The sequence below is a fragment of the Scatophagus argus genome, chromosome 14, assembly GCF_020382885.2.
Source record: "Scatophagus argus isolate fScaArg1 chromosome 14, fScaArg1.pri, whole genome shotgun sequence".
Taxonomy (NCBI): Eukaryota; Metazoa; Chordata; class Actinopteri; family Scatophagidae; genus Scatophagus; species Scatophagus argus.
In genome coordinates this window covers 15253685-15265472 of record NC_058506.1, presented here as the reverse complement: position 1 = coordinate 15265472, position 11788 = coordinate 15253685, and the positions used below count along the sequence as shown (strand labels likewise).

At 39.3% G+C, this 11788-nt stretch overlaps 1 protein-coding gene across 1 annotated transcript; it reads right to left on the bottom strand.

The window, feature by feature from the left end:
• Nucleotides 1–975: 975 nt before the first annotated feature.
• On the bottom strand, nt 976–9585 carry LOC124070740 (glutaredoxin domain-containing cysteine-rich protein 2). The gene is made up of 5 exons (XM_046410927.1): nt 9514–9585; nt 8487–8670; nt 7520–7629; nt 4287–4514; nt 976–2194 (listed from the first exon to the last, which is right to left on the bottom strand). Exons 1-5 carry the CDS (start codon nt 9568–9570, stop codon nt 2021–2023), a joined length of 753 nt encoding a protein of 250 aa, XP_046266883.1. The 5' UTR covers nt 9571–9585; the 3' UTR covers nt 976–2020.
• Nucleotides 9586–11788: the final 2203 nt, after the last annotated feature.

Here is an 11788-nt window from a genome sequence, read left to right as displayed (position 1 = left end):
AGAGGCAGGGATAGCGGGCTGTAATGGTCTGGGGTGCTTGTTCTGGTGTGACTTTGGGCCACTGACACCTTAGAGGATGTTGTCAGTGTTTTCCACTGCGAATATTGATTCTGATTGATCATCTCTGACCTAAAGAGTAAGAATAGTGATGAAAAATGCAATTTCAGCAGCCAGCCACTGCAAAATATCCTATGGCTCAGTGTAGTTCATATTTGATATCTATGGGGCTTCTTTAGGCATATTGGAAGGGCTTTGTTCCTCTATTGTCTTGAAAAAGGAAAACTGGTAACACATAAACCCATCTGTAAATGCACTTATCATTAGTATCTCATGTTTAGACCTTACAGGGGGAATTTGTGTTAGCTTGTAATGAGTTAATGTAATCCTGATACAGATATTGCCATACGGTAAATACATAATTGCACGGAGGTGATTACTCAGCAGCAGTGTGAAAACTCCAACGACACACCCATTCGCTACTGAGGCGATATTTTTTAATTTTGTTTTTCCTTTTCTGTTAAACCACCCCGAAAAGGCAAAATACAAAACATCGCGGGTGATTGCAGATGACTTGAGGTTTAATGACTGAGATGTAATGACTGGGAATTATGCAGTGTGTAGCTTTCATCTTTATTGTTATGTTTCAGTCTGTTTTCAAGCTGGGAACACACCAGCAAACATTCTTAACCCACTGTGAAAACACATTCAAGGAATGACTTTCACACTGCAGTCGCACACGTTGCCTTTGGAATTATTATGCACTTCCAACAGCAGTCTGTTACATTTAGATTTATCCAGATTACAGCAATAAAAATCAAACATGTTTGATCTGATAGTGACACTTCTGACTGGTCTGAACTGTTGAAGAAGTCACAGAATGAATCATTAACCTGTGCATACTGAAAGAAAAAGTAAAATGATTGTCTATAATGATATATTAGAATTCAGTCATATCAGTTATTGGGGACATTTTGCTGTTTTTATATGATTATCCAAAAAAAAATAATTATTAATATTACTACTACAATACAATACATTCAAAGAGCAGATGTTGGACACAATGAAAAGATAAGATGTTAAAAATTGATTAGGTATTTTATTTCATTCATATACCAGATCTGTGTGGATAAAGCTTTGAAACAATTTAGAATGGCAAAAACCTGAGAAAGCAGTTATTAATAAAAAAAACATCTTCATAATCACCATCATTTAACCTCCTGAGCTGACTTCGATTGTCAGTTATTTACCTAATATGCTTTCCTATTTATCTCTATCTCATCTCTAATGCTTTCAAACAAAAAAAAGATTCAAAATGATAAAATCATAATGCTCAACAATGCTTCTGTATCATCCTGGTGCATTTTGCCATCGTTGGGCACTTTTATTCATAGTTAAATTGAATTTCTGTTGTAAAAATTCATGAAACTGTCCTCTTTTGACTCTTTCACTCTCATTTCTCACTATTTTCTCTTTCGATCTCAAACTCCTTCTTCTCCCTCTGTTTTGAAAAAAAAAAATGAAAACATCAATTACCCTCATACGGTAACTCATGTTGGGGCATAAAAGGTTTATTCTTTCTGGTAAATAGAGAGATGAGACTGGAACAGGGCGGCCTTCCCAGTAGATGAAATAAAAAGCAAAATGTTTGCATCATTTTAATTAAAATGATAACTCTGATGCTGAACCCGGTTTTATCAGGGAGAAGTGCACAGATGCAAAATAATGTGACAACAAAAAAGTGATTATGTGTTTGTGTTATCGCAAGCCATGTTCACTGCACACGGTAATTGCATTTTATGATTTTGTGCCCGCTGTCACAATTCCCTTTTCCAGTGATGGCTTAGGTTTCCTACTTGTGCTTCGAAACACCCCACCAAGAACATTTTGGATTAGAGCAATATTGCAGCTTAGACAATCCTGACGAACTGATAGCGCATCAGGCTTACACTCCAGACACACAGCTACACACTCTCATTCACTCACTCTCTCCCTGCCAGACATGGGTGTCAGCCAAACAGTGCTATTTGCTGGAGCAGGACTGGCACTTCTCCAGACCATGGGGGTAGCAGGCTTGGCAACGCAGATCACTGATGGACTCATTGAAGCGGTTCGCCAGCATGGACAGCTTGCTGCCGTGACACAGAGAGCAGGGAGCGCAGCCTGAACCGCCACAATGCTGGCAGCTGTCGGCCTCCTGGAGGAACAAGAAACACATTAGAGGGGAGAAGAGGAGCAGGAGGATGATGTGAAAGAGAGGAACTGTAAGGTTAGGCAAAGGGGAACAAAAGATGTTGGATAAAGACTGGACAGAGAGGGAAAAATCAGCTGTTTCTTAACAGTTGCTGTACATAACATATTTAAAGTTGTAGTCAAATGTATCAATAATCTGCAGCTCTTTTAAACTGATTGATTTGCAGCACCTCTAACCAGTTCCTTTACAGCGAACATTAACACAACTGTCTATTTTAACTGGCCTGCCTGCTGGCAAACACTAACCATCCTTAACGACATTGAGGATTTTTTTATAATTTATTTATAATTTCATGCATTTGGTAAGTAGCTGTGTTGCAGGATAATGTATAGCCAAGCGGTCATTTTCACAGCCAGCTGGTCATTACTGCAAAATTTACAATAACAAGCAGCTGCCTGTAGATTGTCGACGGCACGAGTGGTAACAGAAGACGTGCAGTGAGATTGTGTTTAAATCTTTACAGACTACTGGATGTTGTAAATCAGCAATAAATAGTGGAAATTTTGCACAGAATAGGGTAAAACTTTAATGTCCTCAAGGGGCAATTTGCTTTATGGATTGTAGTTTATCACAGATTCACATAATAGCATACACAAACACAGGCCTACATCCATATCTCCCACACTGTCATCATGAATCATGATAAAAGGAAGAGAGAGAGAGAGAGGTTCAATGACATTCAGTTCAATCTGTATCTATTACGGCTACCTTTTGGAAGATTAAACCTCCAGCCTGTTGAAGCATCTGGAACTCAACATGTGAAGGATTTTGAGGGTCATTAGTCATTAGTCTGCGCCTTTGAAATGACCATCACTTCATATAGAAGCTGAAGGTCATTAAGAGCAGCACCAGTAATTTTGTAGCACGGTTGAAATTTTTTCCAGTTTGTTCCTATTTTAAGACTTCCAAACTAATAAATCTTTAAAAAAAAAAAAAGTGTGCACAGTCTCAATAAAACATTTTCATCTTTTTCATTATTTTCATCTAAGACTATTGGTTATTACTGCTTACTGGTTTGAATCGGATAATCAGTCAACAGAAACAATCAAACCACCATTGCAATAACAACTCACCCAAACATGCTTACCCTTTGCAACTGAAATGCATAGTTCATTATTGGCTGACTGGCACCGCTGCAGCTGCTGTGAAGTGTCAGTTAATGTCAGCTAATGTTCGTTGTTGCTTCTAAAGCTACATCAGTCTAAGCTGCATGTAGGGTTCATGATTCATTCCCTTCTACACTGTGATGGTTGGCTCTTGTATTGATGGTGAAATCTAGGTCCAGATTGCTGCAAAGGTTGCACATTGTGTGCCCATGGAAAGCATAAATCTAATCCTGTGTTGGAAAATAAGACAGTGAAAAATTAACTACCTTGGAGTTTGGGTAACAAAGGCATGGATGATAAAGAAAAGAAAGTAACAAAGAGGAGTGAGATTGCCAAATAATGAAAAAAAAGTGAGAATGAACTTTTTTTTCTCGTAGCAGAGAAAATGAGAAAATAACGAGAGAGGTGAGAAAAGAATTGAGGGAGTGAGAAGAAGAGAACAGTAATCAGCCAAGGAGGTGAGAGGGAGGAAATAATAGCAAGCTGGGTATCCTTGCAAGCTTGCAAGTGGCAGGCAAATGCTGCAAGGGCAGAGTAAAACTGTGGACTCATCAGTATCTGTTCACAGGTGACAGATAACACGAGGACAATGCTTCGGGAGTTGTTACAGCGGGAGGGGCCAGCAGCAAACGAAAAAAGAAGAGGACACAAATAAGGTGGCAGTTACAAGGAAACAGAGGAGATTGTGGGGCGAGAACAAATACCCCTCTGTGAGCAGCTGCAAATTACAGCAATACAGCTGCACAGACGATCCTGCGGTCATTCTCTTCAAAGAAAAGACAATATGAAGAAAGGACGGCTGTGTGAAACAGAGAGAGAGGGAGAAGGAGGAGGACAAGGACATGGTGAAAGTGAGAATACCAAGAAACCGAAGCAGGATGATAAAGCTTTACCACACCACTGAGAATAATTTGACCAAGGACCATTACCCTGGTCTCTGTGTCGCTGATCTGTTTCTCCTTGTTCTCCTCCCCGTCTTGTGTGCAAAGAGCTTTAGCCCTCCTCCTGCTCCCCCTCTCCCTGACCTTTGGGTATCCCTCCATGTCCACTGGAGGCACTGTGTGGTGCCGCAGCACTTCAGGCTTCCTCTGCGGTGCTCTGATGATGCGCAGATTGCTGGTATAGATGATGATTTTGCCAAAGTCCAACACTGAGGACTGAAGGACACAGAAAATGCTGGATAACCCATAAGCTAAAATGAACAACATCTAACATCCTAATATTAACTATTATTATTTGCCCTCTACTTGTTTTTGATATTTCCTACATTTATCAGATTTGTCCTGTGCAGCTCTGAGAGGTCGTGCCCACATTTAGCTGTGGGCTTTATGCGTGGGTGAGAAGAGGTTTTCTAGCTGAATGCAGCTGAAGAGTCATACCCCTTGTGCAAAACACAACATGCTTTGTAGCTGAGTTCTGATCTATTGAGAATTCTGGTGATGGAGAAACTGGAAGCTAAAGTAATTCCTCTTCAAACACGGACCCTTAATCTTTCATACTAACAAAAATGGCCCATTGATATTTTAAAGTGTTTGTTCATTAATTTATTGCATTTAACACAATCTATGTTTGGCGTCTGTGGGCCAAAAAACATACAAAACAAACACCAAGTTGTTCTAGAGATGAATCATACAATAAAGAGACAAAAGTATCCAGACAGACCTCTTTATGGCTGCTTTTCAAGGGTTGGTCTTAGCCCCTCACTTATAATGAAGGGAATTCTTAATGCTTCAGCATACCAAGACATTTTGGACAATGCTATGCTTCCAACTTTGTGACAACAGTTTGGGGACACATCAACATCATCAACACATCTTCAGGACTCAGGTGGGAAATCAAACTCCGGTGACTGGAATAAGTTTATGCAGCACTTCAGTACTTCTAATGTTTACATCAATATTCTTTGATGTTACAAAGAACACACAAAGAAATATCTGATTATGAGCATTACTGGTGTTATTAGATTGTAAATCACCCACATGTTGTGAATAATGACTAACAGGTAGAGACAGGAAGAAAATGAGACGTCTTGTGCAGTAACATTTCAGGGCTTATTACTGTGGGATCGCTGTCACACACGTTTTAATGGACTTAATGAACTGTCAAAGTACACAGAGTAGGATACAAGCACAGCATTTTTAACAGCTTTTGACCTGTTAATCAGGGAAAATCCCCATGCTGATGTGCATACTTGTTACCATGATTACCAAATGATTTGCATAAGAATGCACTTGGCTTATACAGATCAATTATATGGTCCTTCCTGAAAAGATTTCACACTAAGGAGTTGGATTTACTAGTAGTTTCACTTTTGAAATCGTGCTGAAATCACATATGTACCATCACAAAATATAGGTGATTCCTGTGCTCACGTATGCTAGAAAGAACAGACCTTTGGGCAAAAAAACTCCTGGTTTGAAAACAGCTCCAAATGAGCCAGGTGTGAATACAACCATAAGCTGCATGAAAAATCAGATGAAACAGAGGAAAAACATTGAAGTCATACAGGGAGAATTACATTAGTCTTTGCACAGGAGGTGTGCTCCTCCAGGACCCCAGTGCCATCCCTTCAGTAATGCCCTAAAAAGTTCAACTAAATCCAGATTGCTGTTTTCAGCTGATAAATGTTATAAATGCTGGCCTTGGTCACCAGGGCCAAGCGTGCCTTTGTTTAGAGGATAAAAAAATGAAAATGACACTAAGCCAGCAGGCGATGTAGCTGACCTCCCCCTCAGCCTGCTGCACTAATGAAGCTGCTGCCACAGCAGCTCAGTAACAGTGGCTTTTTCCTGTTAGATGAACAATTTTGTTGCTGTTATTGTTCCACTTCAATTGTTGTACAATTTCCACTGAGCAGCATGCAGTTGATGCTTTAATTATCCAAGGATTCTTCCCATTTTCTATTTTAAGTCCTGATCGCTTGTTCTTTTCTAAAGATGTATGAATTAATTATTAAATCACTTTGAGTTGGCTGGTAATTGTGTTTATTGTGTGTTTGTTTTGGTGATGTCTGTTTGCTTTCCAGCATATATAGACTATGCTATGCTCTGTGGAGTACAAAGAAGAAACACCAACTCTCCAAAGGAGCTGTGATACTTTCTTATTGTAATAATTATGAAAACATATCCAGAGACATTGCATAATGATCATGCTCAAAAATTAGCAGTTTGACATTAAAAAGGTGTCAGATGCACATTCTTAAGGTGTTAACTGACTTCTCTCTGCAGGTGTTGTTTGAAATAGGAAACAACATGTTTCTATGTACACTATATAGACAAAAGTATTGGGACAACTGACCGTTACACCAACAGGGGCTTTAATGACATCACATTCTAAACACATAGACAGCTTTGCAGCTCTAACAGCTTCCACTTTTCTGGGAAGGCTTTCCACAAAATTCTTGAGTGTTTCTGTGAGATTTTTTTTGCCCATTCAGTAGAGCAATAGTGAGGACACTGATGTTGGACCAAAAGGCCCGACTCTCCGTTCCAGTTCATCCCAAAGGTGTTGGATGGGGTTGAGGTCAGGACTCTGAGTGGGCCAGTCAAGTTCTTCCACACCAAACTCATCCAACCATGTCTTTATGGACCTTGATTTGCGCACTGGGACACAGTCATGCTGGAATAGAAAAGGACCTTCTGCAGCCTGTTGCCACAAAGTTGGAAGCACAGCATTGTCCAAAATGTCTCGGTATGCTGAAGCATTAAATTTTCCCTTCACTGGAAGTCAGGGACCAACTCCTGAAACAGCCCCATACCAATACTTTTGTCTATGTTGTGTATTTGCCATTTGAAAAAGTGCAATTTGTCGACAACAAAGAGACCAGACAGAGGCTATCAGTCATGCTTTATTACATTCTCGCCATAACCTCTTTCTCTTTCTCCCAGGATGTTTACACCCTCATAAATAATCATTGAGATGGAATGTTTACCAAGCTGGTGCTTTTGACCGCATTAAACTGTTACTTATATTTTAATCAAGATTCAGCAAAATCTTTTTGATTTTTGATTCCACTTCATTTAAGCTGCGCTGGAGAATGAATTAAGACAGGTTTTGGTACTTGCCATTCAGACAGACAAACCTGACACACTAATTGGAAATTTAATCAAAGCTTATCTTGATTAATATCAAAAAATAAGAACCTGTGAGCAGCACTACTTACTGTGGCATCTCCCTCTGCTTCCTCAGTCTGATCTGCAGCATGCTTGTAGCTGCCCATTCCTCTGTACACATTTATTCTCTGGGCAATAAGTCCTGTTGGAGGGTAGACACCTGGGCACAGAACAAAACATGTTGTCAGGATAGAGTGAGAACTTCTTGGCTGTTATAGATTTGAGTCTCTAGTTCCGGTTTCATCATCAAACTGCATGTGTTACTTACAGACTCACATGCTTTTCTGACTTTTTATTTTGAAGTCACGGTAGATTGTGTTGACTTATCATAAATTTCCACCTATCTAATTATGATCACCCAGATTAGCTGTGCCAGCATAGCATCCTAGCCTCACCAACTCCTCGGTTTTAAGAATATAAGTCTACATATAAACTCTGCTGAGTGTCATTTTGCTGTCTTAGTCACAGCATGGCAGGTTCAGTTTTATAGTACAGCTACATTGATGGTATCAATCTTTAAAGCGAAAGCTCTGCAGCAAATCCAGTGAGTGTGTTTTCCAAAATGTCGGACTATTCCATTATGTACTCACTGCACCCACATGCACCCACTGTACTAATTCTAACAATATTTTGAATAAGTAATGCATTTTTACTATAGTAGAAACATGGAAAAATAAATAAGCATGCATAACATTTATACTCTAGAATTAGATATATTTCATTTTATCCAGATTGCTAACAACATGTTTCAGCTGAGCACATTCTGGCACAGAATGGTACAGCAATGAGATGTTCCTCATTGTCATCACAATGATTGCTACAACACTTAACCTAGTATTTGAGATGATTTTCTGGCAGTTTTCATTTGCACACAGGCACAAAAACAGTCTCAGTCATACACAGCTATTATATTAGTGGGAAAACAATAATTTCACAGAAAACACAGCTCTGTCTGGCAGCTTACATGCTGCATATAATGGCACAGTTTTACACTGTTACACAATAATAAAAACCCACCCTGTTGGTCCCCATGAGTATCCTCAAACCCAAGGAGCTGCTCCATCTCGAGGTGGCTGGGAGGGATCTTGCGGTGCACAAAACTGTGAGGGTATTTCTCTTCTGGACTCTCCAGCTCCTGACCGTCCTCATATACATGCTTCAGCACCCGACCACTGTAGGACGAAGCCAGCTTGAACCTCACCTGTTGTTTTCCAGTTGGAGTTGACATGTTTTTACTTCACTCTGGACAAGTTTTTAAAATATACGCTGATTTGTCAACAAATGTACTAGAAATTTGCACTGCTTGCATAGATGAGATCTCATTTCATTTAGATTTACATGTAGTGTCAAGCTGGGAACTGAGGGTATCTTCAAGCACACCAGCTTCAACTACTTTTGTGCAATAATGTAAAACGATATGCCTGTCATTGTTTTGGAATTAGTTAGCTGTTTCCTGTTTTATTTTGAATGTTCATTTCCATATTTGTTGTGTTTTGCTTTCCACTTCCTGTCATTGTTATTTTTGTGATTGTTGACTAGTTTGACTCGTCCCTTATTAGCATTCCCTCCCTGGTGTATTTAGTCTGTGTGTGTTTCCCTCATTCTTAACCACTTCATCCCTGTACCTACTCCGTCTAAAGTTCCAGCTCTTTTTCCTATGTTTAATCCTCGTGTTTTTTGGATCTTTGCTTTGCTTTTCCCTGGACTTTGACTGATCCTCGCCTGCTCCCTGACCGATTTGTTTGGCTGTGTTGGACTGCTCTCCTGGTTTTAATCCTTGCCTGTCTCACTATCCTGTAAGCCTTTTTGATTTTGAATAAATAATACTGAACTGCACCAGCTCTGCCTCAAGTATCTGCACATGCATGAGTTCAGCTCTTCTTGTTCCTTGCTTCTCCATATGCACAAGAGTGACACAGCCACTGATATTAAAGCATAAAAAATAATTTAGATCATAAACTAATGACCTCAACATGTATTTTATTCAGTGCAGTACACTTAAAACCTATAAATTTGAAAGAAAGTGGTTCTATAAATAGCTCACCTTTCTGGGCTTGGTGCTTTCATAGCGTTGGTCCAGTTTTCTCTGGATTTCCTCCATCGTGGATGATTGAGTAGGGACGCTGAGAGCGTCAGTCCCTCCAAGAAGCTCCTTACCTGGAGTGAATTGACATCAGCTGGACACCTTGATGAAGGAATGGACTGATATACAGCTTGATGGAAGCAACGGAGAGCCTGACTGAAGAGCTGCGTGTTAGGTGTGGGTGGATGACTAGATAAAGATAGAGATAAAGCTCTCTGAGTGTGTGTCCTGCCTCCTCAGTTTGACTGCACCTGCTGTTTTATGGGACCACCTTTCTAGCTCCCTGCACTAAATTATTCACAGCCAGATCGTGTGTACAAAAGCGTGGTTGAGAAACCAGAGGCTCTGTCATCAAATAATTATGATCACCAAAATAGAAGGTAGTTGGAGCCTTTGTGGAGGACTGTGTGTGTGTGTGTGTGTGTGTGTGTGTGTGTGTGTGTGTGTGTGGTAGTTGTAGGACTGTCATTGGACTAGAGCCAAGTGCATCCACGTTGAGAAGAAAACATGACATTTGATGTTTGCTGCTGTCACGCTGAAAACCTTTACCTTTTATCAAATGTATATTTATGATCGCACCTTGTGTTCAATGTGTTTCTTTGTGTTGTTAATACAGTCGTTCGTGTGTGTGGTTGGATGTGTGTTTCTGTGTGTACTGAATATGTCTGTGAGTCAAGTTGAGATCTTATTTGAACGGTAAAACTTCAGTCCTACTTCATGGTTCAGCAGAGTCTGAGTCAGTCGCTTTTAAAGTTGAATCTACAGAGTACCTGTCATAGCATCTGTAAAATATTTTAAAAGATGAGGTTCTCACACACATGAGAATGACTGAGAAGTTTTCTCCAGCCGATGATGCTCTGAGATGTCATCTAGAATCCAAGATTCAAAGACAAATCAACCAAGACCTATAACAAAATCTAGTTCTTTAGACAACACAGAAAATCATAAGGTTATTTCAGTTCATACATTAAGACAACATGAAAAAATACCAAAAACTTAAAATATTATGTGGATCCAGCCCTTCCCAAGTAAAATTCAGCAAGAGTGATATGTGTATCACTTTCCTTTTACAGCTCAAAGCACAAGGTGAGCAAATAATAGGAAATAAATGAAAAATATTTCAACATTGGTGGAAAAGCAGATAGAAAACAATTTTACTGAGGTACATTTTTTTTGTTTTTTAATTTAGAGAAAAATGTTTTCCATTTAATGAAATCCTGAAAATTATACAATTAAACTTTTTTTTCCCCATCCTAATTACTCGAACACATTAAGTGTTTTCACTAAACTACCATGTGCTAAGTGCTTTCCTGTCTAGTGTAACGGCTTTAATTAGCTGGGAAATTATGCATCCTTATTTTGTATTTAACTTCCAATTATGTTCTACTTAGTGTGAAGAATAGGAAGGATTACTACGTATAAGGCACAATACAAAGATTCATGGTGTAGTACAGTAATCTTATAGCATATGTTCATATTTTTTTTCCTGAGTATGGTTTTAAAGAATGTACACATATCCATACAAAACCACCACTGGTCCCATTGTATGTACAAGCTGTGTGTTTCTATCCAAACAATTAATTGTAAAGTTCAGCTGAGGTCAATATGAATCTTCAACTGTTTGAATTAGACAAGTCAGCTGCTTCTTCTTCAAGTCAGTCTTCTGAAGTTAGTCTTTCCCGTACTTCTTTTTGTAATTATCCCTCCACTGCAGCTTATGACACACAGGGAGACTGTAACTTGGAGAGATATACATTTCATGTGTCTAACTGTAATTGCTAAGGGCTTCTCAGTAGCTTTGGCTGAACACTAAAACACTAAATGCTGGTGAACTGCTGTCAGTGGATTCAACTCAGCATGACCAGACGTCAGCCTCAATTTATGACCTTTTGCTATGTTTTATTGACCAGCTCCTTGACTTGGCAGTGTTCTATATGCGCACTGTGAAAGCAGGGAGATGCAAATAAAGCTTCTAGAAAAGCAGAATTTCACTTCACTTCAGTACCTAATAGTGGGCCAGATTAGTTATCTACATTCGAAATAAAGCAATTATAGTCTAATCATAGGACGCTGGTTAGCAGTTGTTTTCTTAATGTTCTCATCATATAAAAGTATCACTCACATGTCTAATTTTGCTCATTTCCAGATTGGCCTGTCTAATGACTAATATCGTATCATTCATGCTGTCAGTATATTTTTAAGCATCATTTTATCACCATTTCAGAGACTAATTTAA

Coding starts and splice junctions, on each gene's coding strand:
- LOC124070740 (XM_046410927.1), bottom strand. CDS start 9,570: ATGGAGGAAATCCAGAGAAAACTGGACCAACGCTATGAAAGCACCAAG. Junction 8,671..9,513: donor AAAGCACCAAGCCCAGAAAG/GTGAGCTATTTA, acceptor GGAAAACAACAG/GTGAGGTTCAAGCTGGCTTC. Junction 2,195..4,286: donor TCAGCGACACAGAGACCAGG/GTAATGGTCCTT, acceptor TTGTTCCTCCAG/GAGGCCGACAGCTGCCAGCA.